Source organism: Cyrtonyx montezumae, unplaced genomic scaffold (genome assembly GCF_038088225.1).
Source record: "Cyrtonyx montezumae isolate F1298 unplaced genomic scaffold, pur_monq_1.0 scaffold_30, whole genome shotgun sequence".
Classification (NCBI taxonomy): domain Eukaryota; kingdom Metazoa; phylum Chordata; class Aves; order Galliformes; family Odontophoridae; genus Cyrtonyx; species Cyrtonyx montezumae.
Window position 1 is genome coordinate 8,143,926 of NW_027072035.1, and position 21,067 is coordinate 8,164,992.

Sequence of the window (21,067 nt, forward strand, 5' to 3'; positions counted from 1 at the left end):
TCTTGAAAGCTTTTTTCTGGGTCTCTGGAGCACAAAGTAATTCTGGTATAAGTGAAAATCATGTTCTTTGCATTTTGGCCCTAAGACATCATTAAACCCTCATACTTATTCATTAATGATCATTAGTTGTTTTGTCTATCATTACTTATGATACATGCCTCAGAGCAAGGTAATTGTTTATCTACTGAGAGGCTTAACACAGAAAAATCACAATTATGTGGAATTTTAGGAAAATGAAGCTCTGTAAGTATAGATCTGGCTTATTGGCCTATTTAGAATAAAAACTTATTCTCCTCATAGTAAGATCCTTTTCTTGCTAAAGCAGCGATGGGTCTGAACTGTCTGTGCACACCATACTGATGGAAGGACTGTGCATGAACAATGCATTATCCTTTCTCTTTTCCACCTGAATATCCTAGAGCACACAAAAACAGGAAGGGCACATAAAACCTTAGTTTCGAAAAACATGCTGATAAAGTAAAACTCAAATGGCTGATCTATTTTACTTCTCTCCCATCAATATCTATAGCAACAAGAACTAAATTAACAGTATCAATTCAGATGTGGTCATAGCAATACTCTATCCCATGGAAAGACTGCTCTATTAGAACAAGAAGGTGAAATGGAATCCTATGGCAGTGTACATTTACTTTATGAAAGAATAAAGTCTTAAAACCATTCACTGAAACACAATGGACCTTTTTAGGATCAATGTCCTTGCAATTTCAGAGATTAGAAAGTCTTACGAAGGGACTCACAAGGTCCTTCAAGTCCAACTCCTGGCTCCACACAGGCCCATCTAAAACTCAAACCTTACATCTGAGAAAATTGTACAAATGTTTCTGGAACTCCAGCAGTTTGGGGTTCTAAGAGACAATATTGAAAGCTTTGCTGAAATCCAAAGATTAACATCACCTAACGTCTCTTGGTCAACGAGGTGGTAACCTTATCATAAAAGAAATTATATTTCCTAAATAGGGCTTCCCTCTTGTGAACCGGTGGATGGCTACAGCCAATGACTGCATTGTGTTTCAAGTGTCTTTCAATAACTCTCGGAATAATCTGCTCTATAATTTTTTCCAGGCACTGAGAAGAAACTGACAGGACTATTATTACCAGGATCCTTTTTCCTGACCTTGTCAAAAACTGGGATAATATTTGCCAGCCTCTGGTCAACTGGCACATCTCCAGATTCCCAAGACCACTGAAAAATATTTGAGGGAGGTCTTGTGATGGTATCAGCCAGCTTTTTTAGTGCGCTGGGATTAATCCCATTGGGCCCCATACACTTCCATGCAACCAGCTGGAGCTGTACAGGTTTAGTATTGGCTGGGAATTTACTGTTACCACAGCCATAGGCCTCCAACTCAGTGCTCCAAGGGTCTCAAAGTTCATCACTGGTGTTGAAGGCAGACACGAAGAAGGCATTAAATGCCTCTGCTTTACTTACTTCACCACCTAATTCTTTCAAATGCAGAATCCCAGGGAATCTTGCTAACTAGTTCCCTCAGAGTCTCAAAGCCTGAATTCAGGCCTGGAAACCTGAATCCAGGGCTGGAATTTGGATGTCAATTTTATTTATATCACCAAGATTTTGAACTTCAATACTATGTGGTCACTATGGCCAAGATGGCTGTCAATTGCCATTTTGCCCGTAAGACCTTCTCTATTTATAAGCAACAAACCTAGGAAAGCCCTTAGTACCTGCACCAAGAAGTTACTGTCAAGGTGTTTAAGGAATCTTCTGAACCTGTTTGTATGAGCTATGTGTTGTTAAGTGTTAACATCCACCAAGTTGAAGTCACCCATAAAGACAAGAGAAAGCCCTGGTGGGCTCTTCCCACCAGGTTTCACTTATGTCAGTGTTGTTGTAGCTCTGGGACTGAGTTAAGGCTTCTATCTCTTCCTGCTTTTCCCTTGCACTTCATGTTCAGGTGTAGAAACATTTCAAATGTGTGGTCACACCCAGCATCTCCTGGAGCACACTGAAGGGCCTCATTAGCACGAAGTCCCTCAGATTTTGGCATGGCACCATAGCTTATGGTGAGCCTCATTTTATCCCTGTCCTCCTTCAAATCTAGTTTAAATCTCTATCAATCATCCCTACTAACTCCTGTGATAAACCTTTTTACATGGTGTGGGAAAGACAAAGGGCCTCCAGATCTCCAGATCTCTTGATGTCCTCTTGACCTCATTCAAGAGGTATAAAATGCAGAACATCATTCATTCATCACATAGTTGACAGTTCCAGAACAGGAAATGAATAAGCATTCACTGTAGATACAAGCCACATAAGCAGTTTCTATGTTACTGCTTTTGAAGAGACAGTAAGTGTATAAATTACGTATCTTTTCAAGAAAAAGCCAGTGGAGTAGAGGTAGAAAAGAAGCCAGGCATCCCCGAAGCCACACATGTTAGTAGGCAGCTTCCCAGATAACCTGAACCAAGATTACAAGGCATGAACAAGACACCTTGTAGGGAAGTTCTTTTCATGCTCTGCTAAGCCACTTACTATTGAGTATTTAAGAAAAATACGTTGCTATGTGTCTCGCAGCTGAAATACAGAATTCACCTTTTCAAGATCTGCCAGAAGTAGAAAGAATGAATGAAATGAAAAAAATAATCAAAAATACCTCACCTTTCAACTTGCAGTGAAAATGTTTTATTCTATATTATAAAGCTTTCATTTTACATCATATTGTTCATCAGAAACACATTTTTCACAATGACTTGTATATTATTCAAACATTAATCAAAGTAGGTACTTTATCTATCCCCTTTTATGATCTCCTTTAGAGTTTGGACACATCCAGTTTACTAGTGCATGAAGAGATGTTACAAACTTATTTTTCCACATTTCCACCTTCCCTCTTGACAAATGTGTTTATAGCAAACAGAAAAAAAAAGACTTTAATCTTGTAGCTAACAGCTTTTACTAGAGAATGCCCAGAATATTCCCTTTGAGCAAATTTTTGTTCAATTTTTATTGTTCTAGGAAAATATTACACTTTGCAAGGTGTTTTCAAGGATCAGGCCTACGTGAACTGATTTTACCAATGAATTTTACAGCAAGCTGATGCAGTTTTATTTACCAAAAAAACCTGAATCACAACTAGCATTTGAACATGATCCGAAGAATCTGATCATCTGACACTTAGGTGTTGCTGTACAATTCTGGTAATATCCTGAGTATGACCTGACCTGGCATATAATTTGCAGACACTTTGATAAAGGTCTTCCATTTGCTACTTCCTCAGTTGAGGCACCAAGAAAGATCTATGACTGTCTCATCAACATCTGAGGTAGGGGAAAAAAAAAAAGCTTTAACACTCTTCTTAGACAGTTGTTCATCAGCTGTTTAGAAACAGTAAGCAGAACTGAGGCCAGTAACAAATAAGGAAGAAAAAAGCCCAACAGCTGCTTCTGCCTTAGCTCTTGATATTGCTGGTTAAGTCTGGAATCGAAAGCTACAAACAAGAGCGCTTCCAAATCATGCCCCAGAATCTAAAGTAATCCTCTTCATAAACCACTATTCTTAAGGGATTAAACCAGGGACAGCATACTGTGTAGCTCTAGAAAGAAATTTGATACAGGCTGGTTGAAATACCTGTTGTAGCATTTGCCACAAGAGGAGCAATCAACCGGCACTCTGTTCAGTGCTGATTTATAAGTAGGATACAGAAAATTAGAGTACTTCTTTGATTAATATGAATTGTCCCAGTGAACGCACCTACAGTGTATGTTCCTTGTCACATTTTCCAAAATCCTGATGTCAGCCTTGATGAATATAGAGGTTTACTGCAGAAAAATAAGCTTCTAAGGAGCTGTATAAGCTTCTAAGGAGCTGTGCTAACCACACTTCACCACCCTTCACCTTTTCACTGTTCTTAACCAACACCCTACTGTTCTTGCTTCCCCATACTCATGTTTAGTACTGCATCATCTAAAACCTCAGGAATAGATCTAAGCCAAAAGCCAGCAATTCTTTGTTCTGCTACAGTCCACAAAGTACATTGAAAGGTAACTCACACTGTCCAGTATGTCTCCCAAAAAACAAGTATTACTATCCTACACTGGTATTCAAATAATATATTAATATTTGTAAAGAATGAGGCTATTATGGCAGCAACAGCCATAACCAAGTAGCTGAGTGCTACTATAATCTTATTTTTTCAATAATCACTCTTCCTTTCCAAGAGCTTAACTAGTAGTTACTGGAAGCAATTAATTTTAAGAGTGCTTGAATTTGGTTCCTTGTGTATTATCCCCATACTCCAACAGTGTTGGATTGTGCAGCCATTAAGTACAGATACACACATCCACATCTTAACTTTCTGTGTTCTAAAACTACCTTCAATACATACAAAAAAAAACTTTAAGGGACATACAGTATTAAGTAGACAAATACATTTCAGAAATTACAGTCTTTTCCCCTCTAAAACACTATGTGTAGCATAACTCACTGCAACAAGTGCAAAGACCAGGAACATTCATTCTTAAATTTCTGAAATAGCAAGTTATCATAACATCCATGTATTCAAAGTGTATTTTTCAACCAAATGCACAAGGTCGTTACTACCTGGTTCAGATGTCAAGACTCCAAGAGACAAAAAATATTTTAATTATACCTGCATTAGGAAAGCAATCCCACCCTGACATATATATATAAAAATAAATATACCTAGAAGAGAGAGAATGCACATGCAAGCAGAAAGGGCTATTCAGTAAAATGTTATTTAAACAAAACAAAAAAGAACTAGCTTCCCAGATGTTACAGATTCAACTTCTTAGCAACTCAGAATATCAAATGTTGAAGTTCCAAAGTTCATACACTCAATTCAAGACTTAAACTTAAAATCGGTAACAGCATTTGTAAAGAAGTCCAGGCAAACAGCAATTTAACAGCACTTCTGACGCCAGGAAAGAGTTCAATATAGAATAAAACTGAGATATTGTTCCATTGCATTTCCAGTGAAAACAAATTGTACTGTTGTCGTCACAAAGTGTCTTCATATCTGATGTAAACAAAAATTACTCTTACTCATTGGCAAATCGTTCAGTTATGTAAGACAGACTATAAGCATAGCTTCAGTAAGCTGCAACTGCACTGCAGTTGTAGGAATGCAAACACAAAGTGCCATATCTTTTTAGACAAATTTATCATAATATAAGCTTTAGACATTATAGCTACCAGCAATATTACTCTGAAAACTGAAAAAAGTGTACACATTTTTAAATTTTCAAATTGAAAACTAGGAACTATTTTATACCTAAAGAGTTGAAAAATTCTCGTGTCTTCTTTCGAAACAAATATACAATATACAAGGTATTTTATATATAATTTATTCATACTGTAATTAAATGCAATTAACATTTATTTTGGCAGTAGAATGTTTATTTCAGACACCACTTGAGAGCTCCTGTAACATTCTAAACAGAAAATGAGGAATCATCATCAGGTAGAATGGAAGCAGTGGCACCAGCTTCTTCAGGAAGCATAGGAGCAAGAACATGGCGACAAACAGGACACGTACCTGACTATAGAGAGAGAAAGAAGGACAGTTAACTTACAGAATTTGAATTCTATTCTAATGAAGAGCTGAAGTTCATGATTTACAACATATTTCAAGTCTTGATGACAAACAGCATCATCTCAAATTCAAATCAGACTGGACAGCAGACTAAAGCTAAGAGATAATGATATCACCTCTGATGGAAGATTTTTTTTCTTTAAACAGCAGGTATGTGACAACAGTAGCCCTGCAAGCTGGACTTCTTCAAAGAGAAGTGGGAACTCTGCCTGGTTCATATTCTACACTTCACTCTAAGGAAAAATAAAGCCCAAATCTAACAAGAAAGAAAAAGGTAACTATGGATGATGAAAATAAAATCTAATAGAACATTTATCAAAGGAAAGTGTTGCAGATTAATCTACATGTATTCCTGCAGCTGTTCATTTCTTCTGTAAACCTTAGTTGTCACCACAAATGGGCCTGACACCTTCCAGCAAAACAGATGAGATACTTGGCTGTCCTCAGAGAAAACCAAAGCAATATCTTCACTTAACGTAGGGGCTACAGTAAAGAAAACTCCTGTTATCCAACAAAAGCTTAACTTGTTTGTTTTTTTTTTAATTATTCTTTCCCAAAACAAATCATGCTTTCCATACAACTTCTTTCCCATTAAAGAATGTCATCACTACACTCTATAACTACTATAAATCCTTACACAAGTGTTCAACTGCCCCCCCCCCCCCAAACAGTTGGTAATAGTGTCCATCCCTCCTTCCCCATCTTCCTGATTAAGATTTGTAATAAACTGGTCAGACCAACATTAGGAACCGTTGTTTCCTAATCTCACACTGGGTATATGTATATCAAAGAACCTCCTCTTCCTCCTACAAATTGTAGGAAGACGCATTTTCAAAAGGTTGAAACTGTTCTTCCTGTAAGAATGCAAATACTCAAAGAAAATCCACCCAAAAAACAGCCAAAAAGCATACTGTTGCACTTACCTTCTGTAACCAAAGAGTGACACAAAGCTTGTGAAACAAATGATGGCAGGGTAGCTCTGTGATGATTTCATCTTTTACATATTCACTGCAACATATAGTGCAGCACTGCTCTTGACCTACAGCCATCAACCAGAAAAAGCATCAGCATCTTTTCTACACTTAAGATTAACTAAAATTAAAACTGATATATCAGCAGTATCACTGATGATTATGAAACAGAATCACACCTCATGCAGTAAAGATTTATTTTCCAGATGTTACAAATGTTCCAATCAGTTCAGTTCAAAATTCAGTAACTCACAGTGCAGTATTTAAACACACTGTGCAGCCAACAAGGATGTATCTATGCTATTTTAATAAGATAAATTTGTCCTTATAAGCATAGCATAAGTTAATTGTTTTTTCCATACCAGCATAGTCATCTGTGACAATAATCTGTGGTAGACAATCTATGCTTTCTTTAGTTGCTGGTGGATGAGCCTGTTCAACATCAACTGCCAAAGACTCCAAATGTGCCAGAGCATTCTGAAAAAGGTAGAAAGAGAGAGTTCTCTTACTCACAAATACAAAATTTCATATAAAAACAAATATGGAAGAAAAGGAACCCTGTCAGACCAACCATTATTTCACTTTTATTTTTGTAATGAAAGAGTTGAAAATGAAGGTCAAGATAGTATCAGATTGTTTTTAAGGCTTCTCAACATATCAGCACAGATGCACTACTTACTCTCAACGAATGTTTGTTCACATTATAAAAGAGAGCAAGTCAAGCACATTAAACCTTGCCAATATTAAAGTGCCTGAAAAGAAAAGCCCCACTGATACAATTTTTGGCTTTGAAATTAGTATTACTCAAATAAGAACAAAAAAAAATTAAGTACCTGGGTTACAATATCAATGTATGCTTTCAGGAAAAAGCAGAACCCACAGAGATGCATCTCAGCTGTATAATGACTTAGTATGATCTTCACTTTGACGTCATCTTATTTGAAACAAAATTAAATATTTCACCACATAAAGCCATTATGGCACCAATGCCAAAGCAGGCAGATTTGATGTTTATTTACACCATGTATTCAACCACACTACGGTGTAACAGTCTGAAGATATTTCATAGGTAGAAGTACAGTGTTTAATTAACTACTACAGCTGGGATAGCTAAACAAGATACAAGACAGATGCAAGACTGCTTACGTCAAAGTCTGTCTGTATCCAATATTAGCACTATAAAACAATATTTTACAGAAGCATTATTTGCTTTTTGAAAGCTACATAAAAGAAACACCACAGACAATAACCCTCACAATGACTCCTATGCTTAAACTACATCTTCAAAAACCAAAGCAGACTGAAGGAAAGGTTCATTCTGTAACTTGTATGACTTTGCTTATGAATTTGTATGACTTTTCTTCATAGATAACTCTGGTTTTCTTTCTCCTATTAAACACTGATTCTACCACTCCATGCTCCACAAACCATACGCTGGATGCTGCCAAAGACAACAGTGGTATGAGCTACAAGGATGTGGGCTTCTCACATCTGTGAATCACCACAGGAAATATCCATAAATGAAGTCAATAACAATGTAGAGACTTCTAACCTGTTCTACACTGTTAGTAAAGTAAACCAAATACAAAAGTAATAAATGACAATTAAAAAACAGCACACACATTCATTGAGAAATTTTTCAGACAAATTGCTTTAGGAGAACTCCAGTCTTACAGAATATAGCCTAATTAAAAATAAATGCTAGTCAAAGCTTAGATTTCTACATTATGAGACATACGGTGCAAAAGCATTTCCAATTATCAAGAAGCAAATGAGTTACTTTTTCAACTTACACCAAAAGCAAAGGTATATTTGCATCCATAATGTAGAATCAGATTAAGCAAGACTTAACCAACACGTGTGCCTTTAACCTAGATCTACATAAAACTGAAATAGTACAAATGATATATTTTTTAAACACTGTAAGACTCCTAGTAGCCTAAGAACCAACAAGTGTTCTCTTAGAAAGCCAATATAAATTGTGACAAAATTATAATTGTGATAATATGTAATTGCAGAAGGGTTCAAAGAGGGAAAGTTGCTTAAAGGGCAAAATGAAAAATGAATGCAGGCAGTAAAATCTGCGAAGTGATAACAAAAGATACAGAACAAGAAGGAAAACTATCTAGTGAATAGGAACCATATAACTGTAAAAAGAGAAGTGCCTAAAAAAAAAAAAAAAAACAAGTTCATCTCTAAAACAGAGAACATCAAGAAAAGATGAAATCTCTCCCTTTACTTCTGTGGAGAGGTAAGGAACACAAAACTAGAAGTCATTGTTCTTTCTCACGATTGCTTTAATTCTTATTTACCTAAAAGAGCTTTCAAGTCTCATCATCTTGACCTTAGCTCCTAAGATATCTGTTGTCAAGATCTCTCTACTTGAAGAATGCATGCATTTAACTGCAACTGTAAAGCAAAAATGGTCAGACTTTTCACATGCTTTATAGAAAAATTGCATTAAAATGTCATTAAAGTTGATAGAGAAGACATTTTCAAGGGGCTGTTATTCAATCTTGAAGTTTTCATTCAGTTTGTTCTTTGTATCATAAAACGCATAGGATTTTTAGTTTCAGTCAGCCCAGTGGAATACAGAGTTTTCACATTTCAGAGACCTCTGAACAGCTACTAAGACTGAAGTAGAAAAGATAAAGAAGAGGCTTCATAATGTCATGGTATCCTTAGATGCTTAGCTGTTCCAGTGAAAGATTACACATTCCTAAATTTGAAGCCTCCTAAAACAACTGCTCTGAAAGTAATGACCCCTATTTTACGATGTTGTACCACAACATCTGAGGCAGAGGCAATGTGTCAGTAGGAGGCTGAGCACTCGCACCAACTTTACATCACATTTTGTTACTGAGAAAGAGATGGCAGCAGTCTGACAAAATGGCATATGACATGGGAATGTGTATGAAGCAGAGGTGTTCCACTGAATTTCTCCATGAGGAAAAACTGGCATTACTTTCGGAGAGACCCATGTACATCTACAACTACACGACTACCAGAAAAGTTTGCTTTTTTTATTCTGTTCTGAAAGCTGTGCCTGCAGAAACGAATTTCTAGTTTCTGTTGTTCCTATGAGCGGTAGGGTTACATAATGTTTTATTAACAATTTATACAGGACTAGCGATTCATAGGTCTTGCTTCCCAGGAAGCAGAAGATACTGTATGCTACATCTTGCTGTGACTGATTTAAGATACAATCTACACAAACAATCAAAATTAATTCTGGACAGATAAACATTTTACTCAGTTCCTCTCCACTTCCAGAAATACAAATTGTCTAAGACAAATGCTGAACAGTTTAGGGTAACCCTTGCACTTATTTTCTGAAGTATTTGAATAGCAACCCTTCACACTGGGAGGAAAAGTCTTTTGTAAGTTGCTTGATGGTAATAATCCAAAAAAGAAAGGATTTAAATTCAATTTAATAAAATTGACAGCAAGAGAATATCAGCTTCAGAAGTTGCTTCCTAAGTCAAACTGTGAAAGCAAGAAGAACAAGAGATAAATATGAACTAAAAATGATACTCTGTACTGCAGTACTTGGAAGGGAAGGGAACAAATGGATTCATCAGCTACTGCAAAGCATCTTGCTGTTTCAGGTAACACAAATACTTAAGAATTTCTTACATGGTTCTCATTTTCTGCCAATAGTACAGAAATTAACATCTAGACATTATCAGTGTATTCCTAAATGATAGGAATTGAGAACATTAAATCAATCGCAAATTTAAGAAGTATCTACACAAGTACAATGCTAATGTATTCCCAAGTAAACTCTCGAAGACTTATTCTTATGGAGCAGCTACTAATTGCAGTTCCAACTATGCCAGGCTTCTGAGTTCAGGGTAAAGTTTCAGACATCCAAGTGCTAATTTCAAGCAGTAATACTATGTAAGAGAACTGGTGCTCCCTCTCCTCCAACATCTACATTGAGCTGTACCATTACCAGTACCACAGGTTCCAGAGAGTAACTAACTACTTTTGTACTCATCTTCCTCCTTGACAAGCAAGTTCATTGACACTCAGTTCCTGATGACAATAACATAATTACAGCAGTTTCCCTCTCAGTCATGCATACAGTCACATAGGATTGAATTTACAGGCCAGACTGAAAGAAGTTCTTCTGGCAGAGCTCAACAATGCTCTTAAATAAAAATGAGAAAAAAATATTAACTGTAATAACCTCAAATCAACTTTTAACAAATTAATAAATAGATAAAAATGGATGGGATTTATTCTCCCTCTCCACAAAATTCCTCTTCACTGCTAAGGAGGAGGTCAACTTGCTTCTGTAGTTCTGCCTTGTCTGGTGTAGTGAAAACTGGTAGCTATTGAAAAGACATGTATTTTTCCCTGTACAGCTTCACAATACCGATTTTAGAATAAGGCCTCCTACATAGGAAGAAGCAGTTCTGATGCATCTCCACAGAAGTAAAACTAACAAGATCATACAAAACTGAAGAAAACCCTGTGATAATCTATCTACAAAAAAAAAAAATACTGACTTCCAATATGGTCTAAATGACACATACTTAAAAGTTAGATTGTTAACTTCAAGTGCTACCCTTTGACTTCCTTGGAAAACTGCCATTAAGCTTTTTCACAAAAATGTTGATTTTATCACTATTTGTAAAGATAGAAAGCTTTATGATTGTCCCACTGACTAACAGCTTTAGAAAGCATTTTAAAATGTCCTTATATGCTAGCAGACATAATACCCATGACAGTTTAGCCTGTTCACCCCTTTTAACTAAGAGCTACCTGTCAAGCTCACTCTTGCTATCCCCCTAAACCTCTCATACAAGTATTAAATTTAATTTTTGCAACACCATATTATATGTCTACTCATAATTCAATTCTTTTTTTGGCAGATAATACTCTGTGGAAACTATTTCTGGCAGAGCAGAAACTGTCATGTTACATGAAACAGAATTTCAGCTAGCTAGCACTGTATTCATTCTGACAGCGACCAATATCATGTAACTAAGTTTAAAAAAAAAAAAACAACAAACCATGATCAGATCATAACCATGGCAGTTTATCCACTATGTAGTGGAGACAAACAAATTCATTGAAGAGTAGTTATGAGGAATAAAAATACAAGACTTCCACTGCTACTCTTAAAAAAAAGATTATCTATACACACAGATCTAGGTATTAAATTTCTTCTGGTATGTACAAAATTTGGCAACACTGAGGTGATGTCTTCACATTTAAAGGAAAACTGAGAACACTGTCACCTCTGCAAGAGAAAATTAATATACATTCTAATACTAGTTCTAAAATCAGTGCTGATCAATGATGCCTTGCTCTATACCATTTAGAAGAACTTATTTTCAAACTTGCAAACTTGCAAAGGTTGAAGACAGACTAAGAAAGGATCTTTTTCTAGACCTCAATGAATCTTTGTTCATGAGTTTACTAAGAAAAGCTCTTGTCACAATACCAAGGGTATAACACCACTATGGTTATAATACCTCTACCATTCTCATATTTTTCCAGTATTGATAAAATGTTTCCTATCTAAAAAAATATTATCACATCTAATATTAACACAAAAAGAGTATCCTTTGAAGTGAAAAATGAATCAAACTCAGTGACCTGAATATTTGTGTATTAAAATAACACACAGTGTGCTTTGATTTTAATTCATACAAAAATCAACTCCTATTCTTTAATACCTCCATAGCTTGTGCTAATCGCTCCTCTAGTGCCATGTATGTGAAAAACTGAGGATCCACATATGAAATCACTTGAGTAGCTCCTAGTCCATCACCAAACTCATCCAGCAACCTGAAAAACATGAGTTTGAAAGGCAGACCATGATTCTTAAGTTAATAGTGACAACATGAAAGACTAGATGCATTTAATTGTTCCACGTCAATAATACTCTCACTAGGTGGTTACTGCAGCAACCCTGACTGACTGCCTAGATGTGCACTCTGTCACTCTTTCCTTGCTTCATAGGGCAGAGGGAGCAAAAAACCTAAATGCTCCTGGGCTAAGACAAAGACAGGGAGATCACCTGCCAATTACTTTCCATTGGCAAAATAAACTCTGTGAATGCTAATTCAATTTAATATCAGTTAACAGAATTATATGGTAATATGTAACAAATGTCCTTTCCTCCCAAGCTCCTGCTGGGCCCTGCCAGAACCAGCTGAACAGTGGGCAGAACCCACTATCAACACCTATGCCCAGCACAGCTGTACAGTCACAGTGATATGGACATCAAAAGATTTTGATTTTTTACTGTTGACCACTCCAATGTAAAAGGGTAAACAGTTCAGCAAATAAATTTCATGCATATTTTATTAGGCTTCTATTAAAATTGTTGTTCAAATTGTATTTTTATCATGTCTAGACATTTCACAGCTTAACAATCAGGAATCAAACTTTAAAATGGGTACAAGCAAATCTGTTACTCTCTATAAACAATGAACAGAAAAAAAAACCCATGCTATTAGAGAAACATCCCTCTTTCTATTCTGATTATTTAAGCAGCTTACCAAAGCTGATCTCCGTAACAGAAAAATCAGTCCACACCCATATACAACAATTTTCTTGTTAGCTTGCTGCAGTAACTACATGCTTGTCCCTATAATAAGATGTACCTTATATCAACTTGGACTTCCATATGTTAGCTCACACTCAACTTCTTGTCAATGTAACACACATTCTTTATGAAGACACATATACATGGCAAATTTTTAATATTATTTAAGAAGAGAAAAAGCTTTAAGTCTTTTACTGAAAAGCATTCAGTCCAGCTTGCTTGCAATATACTACTCTAAGATTAGGTTGTGCAAGTAGCTCTGATAACTTTCTTCCTGCTACTTGCAGGACTTTTCTGATAAATATCACACTTTGTCAGCAATCTAAAATAAAAAAAAATAAGTGAAATATTCAAAATTACAATCCCACTGGGTAAGTACGTGGCATTTCTAAAAGAAATAAGGCATATTTTACAACATCTAGCTTACTCCACCTGCAAAGAAAAGACCGATTTGAAATTAGCGACCTGAAGCTTGACTACATACATACTGCCTTTTGTTTATTACTCCTGCTGTATTTACTGTCTTCAAAATCAATTGAAGAATTAAACACATCGCTCAAATACCTAGTGCTCCAGAATGTTTTCAGACTGCAGCCTGATTTAACAGAGCTACATCTACCTTCTAGCATAAAAGGAAACCTTTAATGCAGGGTGTTAAACCACATAACTCAGATTATCAGTCTTTGAAGCATGTACACACTGATAGCTGCATGTATTTAGATACCTTACATAAGGAAAGAAAACAGTCACTACAAAGTCTCTAAAACAAATGAGAGAAACCATCAGAGGCATACACACCTCCACTCCACATCCAGGTCTTCACTCATGCTGGAGTCATCCTCAAGGCTGTTTCCGTCCAACATAAAGAATCCAGGGTGCACAAAATCACCAGATGGGTAGTTCTCCTCATCACTGCTACTTTCTATTTCTTCATGATATTGTAACCAAGGAATTTCTCCTTCCTCCAAAAACATCTGCACCCTTCAAATAAATAAATGAATAGGTAAAACTAAGAAGCTATGACAACTTCTAAAGCATCTGCAATCAAGAGAGGATACAAATACTATATCAAGGGCTGAACCTATGCGTTTCCTAGAGTTTCGTATTAAATTTTGCTTCGGGGAAACAAAAAGTGTAATTTCTCAGTGTTATCACCTGGTCCATCCAGACTCTGAACCTACTATAACCCATGATGCTGTGACAACTATTTTCACAGTGCTCAAGGTTAGCCATACAACAAGCCATTTGGATTACATTTTCTCCAGTACAGGCAGTATCCCTGACAGGACTAGAAAATTTAGTTCTAAAGATTTTATTAATCTAAGCTCCAAAATCTAAAACTTAAAGGCTCTCAACACCCTGGAGCAGCCTGCCATGGGGAAGCTTGACCTAACTTCCAAAAAGTTATTTCTAAGTGAAGTCATGTGTTGCTCCTAGATTCTCTAGGGAACCAAAAGTCACAGGGATTAGGAAACTGATTTTCTTATCAAAGAGCAAATAAATAAGAATTGTGTTCGAAATTAGTACATTTGTAGGCTATCCACATCACAGAGAACTAAAGGTTACACAGTACCATTACTGCTGTTCTGAAAGAGATTAATTTTCATGGTGTTTTCATAAAGCCATTTTAACTCTCAAGACCTCAAAAGAGGGTGATGCTAACAAAGTGGTAACAGATTTAGACTTTTTGGTGCTAGCTCCTGTATGTCTGTAAGCAGCAGAAAGAAAACTCAGCCATGATTTGTTGCTTTATTGACCTTAAATCATTAGTTTGGGTCTTTATATTAGATACTCAAAAAATTCCGTGACAACATATAGGTACAATTTTGCCTTGCAAGAAAAAGTCTTTTGTTAAAAAAAAGTAAAAAAGTAAGCTCTCATCAAGCAAATGTTTCACATTTACTTTAATCACTTACAGGAAAATAAAGAAGAAATGAAGAAATAAAGAACAGCTGTTCTATTCACTGGAATATGAAAAGCAATGACTAACAGCTTTGCAAGGAGTACTGTGCAGTATCAGAAGATGTGCATAACGAGACATGTGCCATATAATTAGCTTGCCTAAACTGCCTTTTTTGGGTCAGTACATCCAGCTTGTTATCCCTATTGATGCTACTTTTTCTCATTATTAGAGTGTCAATGCCCTCTTATTTCTGCATCTTTCACAAAATAGCCAGCATTGTTTGTATGACACTTTCCCCTATTTTAAACGTGTACATTAAATTAATAATCTAGCTGTACATAAGTGACTATTGCTAAGACAGTAACTATTTTTAGAATTTATTTTATTCTGCATAGTGCCATGTGGCTGCTGTGACATTGCTGTCAGAATTTACAGGAGCAAAGTACTCAGTAAAAATAAAGATATACCCTCCGTGGAAACAAGGATCTGCATTCACTTCTGCACTGCTGCTGCTGCTCAGCGCTTCTGCTTCATGTTCTTCCTTTCCTGGGGGAGTTTCCCAGCTCTCATCACTCGAGGACTGGTCTTCTTCTTCAGCAACAAAACACATATTACTGGTTGCAGGCCATTGTCCATCACTACATTCTGAGCTACAATATAAAAAGGCAGGATCTGGATTTAAGCGCTGCTTTATAGGGAAACAACACAAAAACACACAAACATACACCCACTCAGTGTCTTCTTGCTTTTTATATGAAGATTTTTTTTCCCAGCATAGGGACAATTTTGTGCTACCTATAAATAGATTATAAATACATATATGTGTAGTTTATTCAAACCTCCCTTAAAAGGAAAGAAAAAATCCTGCCCACACTACTTAGTATTTTCTCGTTCTGCTTAGACATTTGTGAAGCAGAAATAAAAGTCCACAGCCCTAGATGCACCTTTTCCTACCAGTATCCCGATATGTAGAAAACCAATGTTTGTTTAGCAAATGCAGAAATGTCAGCCTCATATCTTAGTCACACAAAACATGAAGTAGAAGCTCTGAGGTCTCTACGCCATTCACAACAGTCCCTCCTCTCTTTTTCAAACTGTACAAAGGTACAATTGCTAGATACTGAAAATCACGTAAGCCACTAGCTTTAACAGATGAAAGATACAGAGTTCTTCAAAAGACAATACATCCTATGTCCTATCAACTAATGTCTAACGTTCTAGTATTTCCCCTCTTCACACATAAAAGTTAGTATAATGTAAGACTAACCCAGAGCCTCAGGACTATTCTTTCAGTATTCTCTATTTCACAATCCAGTAATGACTACTGACACAGATTACAGTAATAGGAGTACTGTTCTGAAAGTAATGCCTCCTATGTTATATGTTGGTCCATGACATCAGAGGGTGATACTTGTGGTATGTCAGTAGGAGGCTGAACTGTCCCACCAACATTCCATCACATTTTGTTGCTGTGTGACAGACGGCAGGAGAGGGGCAGACTGACAAAATGTCACCTGACATGGGAGTGCATACAAAGCAAAGTATGTTACTGAATTTATCCATGCAGAAAAACATGGCAGTCATTGTCATTCACTGATCTCCATCAATGTTCAGCAAGCATCAAACAGCAGAGATGAGCACACTGAGGTCATGGGCAGTGTGTTGCAGCAGAAGCAATAGTGATGTGAAAGACGAGCCACATTCTAGACATACATGCACATCTATCACACTATGAAATGACAAGTATCTCCATCAACTCACCCCCACAAATCAGTGGATTACAACCAGCAAACCGCTTAAAGAGCTGAGTGACAGTTCCAATTCATTGGAAGGAAGCAAAGGTGGCACAAAACATGGGTCCGACAAATGCTCACATGTGAGCAGAAAGAACTCCAAATGAGTGTTTGTCAGTATGTATTGAGCCAACAGAAAACTGAAGGTAATCCTGTATCACATTATTACCAGTGATGAGATGTGGTGTCACCACTACAAACTGGAGCCAAAACAGCAGTCTGTGGAGTGGTGACATGTGGAAATAAATGAGGCATTATTTTCAGAGTCACTTACCTATTACAGTACTGGTAGTCAAAGTTGTTCCAATACTATTCTGTTTTGGAATTTGTATGTACATAGATCTTAGTTTTCATTGAAAGGAATGTAGACATCTACAGTCATTAATAGCAAACAAAATAAGAACATCATATACATAAATTTCAAAGTTTAGGATTTAACACTAAGCCAAATTCTGCAGAGATGCAGGACTTCATTTAATGATTACTGAGCAATAGACCTGTCACTTACTAAAGCATGAGACATTAACTTAGCACAGACTTCCTGGGATCAGACAAGACACCTAGTTGAACTGGTTTCTGTTTGCCATACTATCTAACACCACATTGTGGGAGCTAAAGGACAGGCTCCTCATTCCACTATTAAATGCATAATTCCAGTTAGAAATAATTAAAATAATAATAATAAAAACAACTTTCCTGATCAAATTCTTATGATCTTTCCCAACTTCAGTATTTGGAAAAATACCAAAAGCATCACATTATACTACAGTAATGTAAAGTACCATTTCTTTAGATTATCTTGAAGAGAGTTGAAGGAGATTTGAGAGGAGAATTTGGTGTTTCACTACATGAACATATTCTGAAATTGAGTTATTGTGTTCCATCTGCTAACAAATCATGCAGAGCTGCACATTACTTGCACATCCAATTCAACCCAATGCAGATACAAAAATGGAACTTTACCTGTCATCATCTCTGTGGGACACTGGTAAGTCTCTGCTGCAGTCTTCAAACTCATCCCAGAAACTGCTACTATCTAGCATAAATTTTTGTTCTTGAGCTGATGTACTTCTCTTTAGGTCTGCTTTTGTGTTGCTTTGAGGATCACTGTACCACCTGGAATCAAGTAACACACTGGAGCCCAATTTTTCTTTGTCATTTCTGAAGGAAAACTCAGCGCAGCCTTGCTGGATATCATCAATGTCAACTTCTCTCCTAGACATGCTTTCTTCCTCATTACTTGGAAGCCTCTCTCTGTTCAAATGGCTTGTGGGGTTTGGTTTTCTTATTTTAGGCCTCACTATTAGTTCAGGTGAATTACTTTGTTCATTCTCCCCATTGACATTTACTTCATTACAAGTTGTTACACAGGTCCTGTTTTCAACAATCACCGTGTTCACCTGTTGTGTCTCATGACTGCCACCTCTCAGGTTACTTTTCAGTATGGCTTGAACTTCAGCAGATTTTTTATATGTCCTGTTGTTAGGATGGGTAAAGTCTGAATCTGTACTAAAATATCTCGTTAAAGGCACTGGTCCTATTTCCTCACGATATTCTCTAGAAACTCTGTCACTGAGAGTAGATAATTGAGACTGTAAATGTGTAAAAGACTCTACATCTTTTTCTAACTGAGAAGCAATGCTATCTAGAGTTTCCTGAAATACACTTGCTTCTTCTCTCACCAAGAGAAGTCGGTCTTGACCATCATCATCTTCTCCATCACTGCTATCAGGTTCATAAGAATCAATGTTTACAAAAGCAATTCCATTGCAACCATTCAAATCTTCACATTCTCCAGAAGAATATTTTGCAAGGCCCTCTGAATTTTTATCAGGGCTCACAACGTTCCCTGCGATTTGGCTGTCTTCAACACCATAAAAAAATGATAAAGGGTTTGCCTCTGAAGTTTGTGTGAACACAGCTTGGCAAACAGGCTCTCCAATTCCAATATTTTCTAACAGAGGCTCATCCAATAAACGTGGAGAAACATGAACCAATGGTCCAGAACCTCCACAGAAAGCTGTAAAAAAAAAAAAAAGCAATTGAATAACTGAAAACAATGGGTAATCCCACTTACAAAACTGGCTCATTAAAAAAAAAAGGGCAATTCACTACAAATGCAATGCAACTTGTTATGGAGAAACATTTAGCAAAGGATTCTTCATTAATATATTTACGTTCTCATTTCTATAACCAAAGGCTAAAGAAATAAATTTAAATGATAAAAGTTCAGCTTAGCCTTTGATGGCTGAAACCAAACCTTTACTTTGTTCAATTAAAAGAGGATGTTAAGATGCAAAGAGAAAACCTGCAAGATGCTAGAATCTTTAAAAAGCTGCAACTTCTTTTTCCATATGTTAAAACTGGACTACTCATTAACTAGCTGAACTGTGCTCCTACCACACTCAAATAAAACCACTTACTGCTATCATAAATTACATACTAACAACACAATATTTTGTACAAACAGCCGTGAATGCTACTCTACATAAGGAGAAATAGCAGGGATGAACATAGAATTTATAGTTTGTAGTCATCATAACCACAGATTCCATTTGGTTATATTGGACACTGCTTACATGAAGGGACAATAAATCCTGAGCTCAGCAAAGTTCAAAGGAGGTAAAAATATAAATTCTGGCACTACCACAAAATCAAGGAGTTACCTGCAAGCTGCTTTTGAATACACAATTGGCTTGCATCACTTGATGTAAATACTTAATTTTAGGTTGGTAGTAAAGAACTTAAACTTTGTTAAAGGAGAAAGAAATGAGAAGCACAGTTAAAGGTAGGGAGTCCATAACATGTTATTTTAAACACATGCAGGGTTTGGAAACCATGTGAGATAACTTTTCCAGGGTTTAAAAAAAAAAAAAGATCAGCAGTTTGTTAATCAATGAAGTGAAAAAAAGGAAATCATTCAAGTTCTATTAACAGAAGAGAATTTTTAAGATCTTATACAAACTTAAAATAACTTTCATTGTAACTACATTGAGGTCAAAGATAATATTTGGTACGTGATGCATCAAATACTTCACAGCCTGGTTCCACTGGAAGGAAAGAACAGATTTCCTTCCAAATGCTACTTCCAAAGAAAAGTCTTTCAAGAAAGAATCCCATTATTTTGCCTATCCTATGATTATACAGTTGGTTAGGACACACTAACTTATGAATAAGTTCAAGCAAAATTGAAATATGAAAGAATACTTCAGTTTGCTTTAAATTTCATTACATGAAACCATCTGAAGTGTAGTTTACACACTCGATTACTTACGTAGACACTCTCCTTCCTTCTCTACATTTCTGTGTCTTCCCTCCCCAACCCCTAAACACCACAGTTTGAAATAAAATGGAATACACACAGACAAGTACATACATAAAGAATTCTGTTCCTGATCATCATCCAATTCTAATCCTTCGTATTCTCCATTGTGATGGTGTTGATTTTCATCTTGGCTATTCAAAGATGGTCTAAAACTGACACAAGCATGCCTTCCTCCATATCTTCTACCAGTAATAGTCTGATATCCTCCTGTTGGTTTTAGCCTTGCAGGTTTGCCAGCTTCTTGACCCATTGCTGCATGAGATTCTGGAGGGACAAAAAACAAGGAACAAGCAAACAAAAAGATTATATTAGATAACAGTATGTCTTCCACAGTTTTAACCCTCCCCAAAACTTTCTTATTAAAAAAAAAAAAAACATTTCCCATTTCTGGTCTACATAGTCTTGTAACTCACAAGCAAACAACTTAAAAACTTCAAGTGCTCTATGCATATATAAAAGCACATAATTACAATTTTGATCTACAGTAAATATAAACAAGGCCAATCTTGCCCTCATCTTAACAAGTCTGTGATGAATAACATTTTATAAAAACAACTGAAACTTCATACAATGCCAGAAGACCTACTTTCTCCTTTTAAAGCAACTTATTTCTGTAACTGATATCTATGCCATCTCACACAAGATATTCACAAATATCATAAAGCCTTCATGCCATACAAAGCTATAGTCCATGCACAGTTGCTATTACTGCAGTAATAATACTTGAAAACCAATGCAGAAAAGCTGCAACACTGCAACGAAAAGTTTCTAATACAACAGTAGGATCACCTATGAAAAATCTAACACAAGAGCTTATGTCCAAAGGTTTGTACTAATTCAGTTAAAAGTCCAGATTTGAGATGTTTAATGGCCTTCACATGTTCCTTTGTGTCACTTTTAATCTGCATTACATATAGAG

The 21,067-nt window shown here is 36.3% G+C and overlaps 1 protein-coding gene across 2 annotated transcripts in view; it reads right to left on the reverse strand.

Annotated features, from left to right (window-relative positions):
• Positions 1-4,895: 4,895 nt before the first annotated feature.
• PJA2 (praja ring finger ubiquitin ligase 2) overlaps positions 4,896-21,067 on the reverse strand; it is a 36,677-nt gene continuing 20,505 nt past the window's right edge. For both annotated transcript variants that reach the window (XM_065744234.1, XM_065744233.1), the window contains exons 2-9: positions 20,200-20,412; positions 17,787-18,843; positions 15,498-15,680; positions 13,926-14,108; positions 12,253-12,364; positions 6,925-7,039; positions 6,515-6,630; positions 4,896-5,538 (exon numbers count right to left, since the gene is read on the reverse strand). In XM_065744234.1, coding sequence (XP_065600306.1) covers positions 5,431-5,538; positions 6,515-6,630; positions 6,925-7,039; positions 12,253-12,364; positions 13,926-14,108; positions 15,498-15,680; positions 17,787-18,843; positions 20,200-20,398 — 2,073 coding nt within the window. In that variant the 5' untranslated portion in view covers positions 20,399-20,412 and the 3' untranslated portion in view covers positions 4,896-5,430. The remainder of the gene's footprint in view (positions 5,539-6,514; positions 6,631-6,924; positions 7,040-12,252; positions 12,365-13,925; positions 14,109-15,497; positions 15,681-17,786; positions 18,844-20,199; positions 20,413-21,067) is intronic.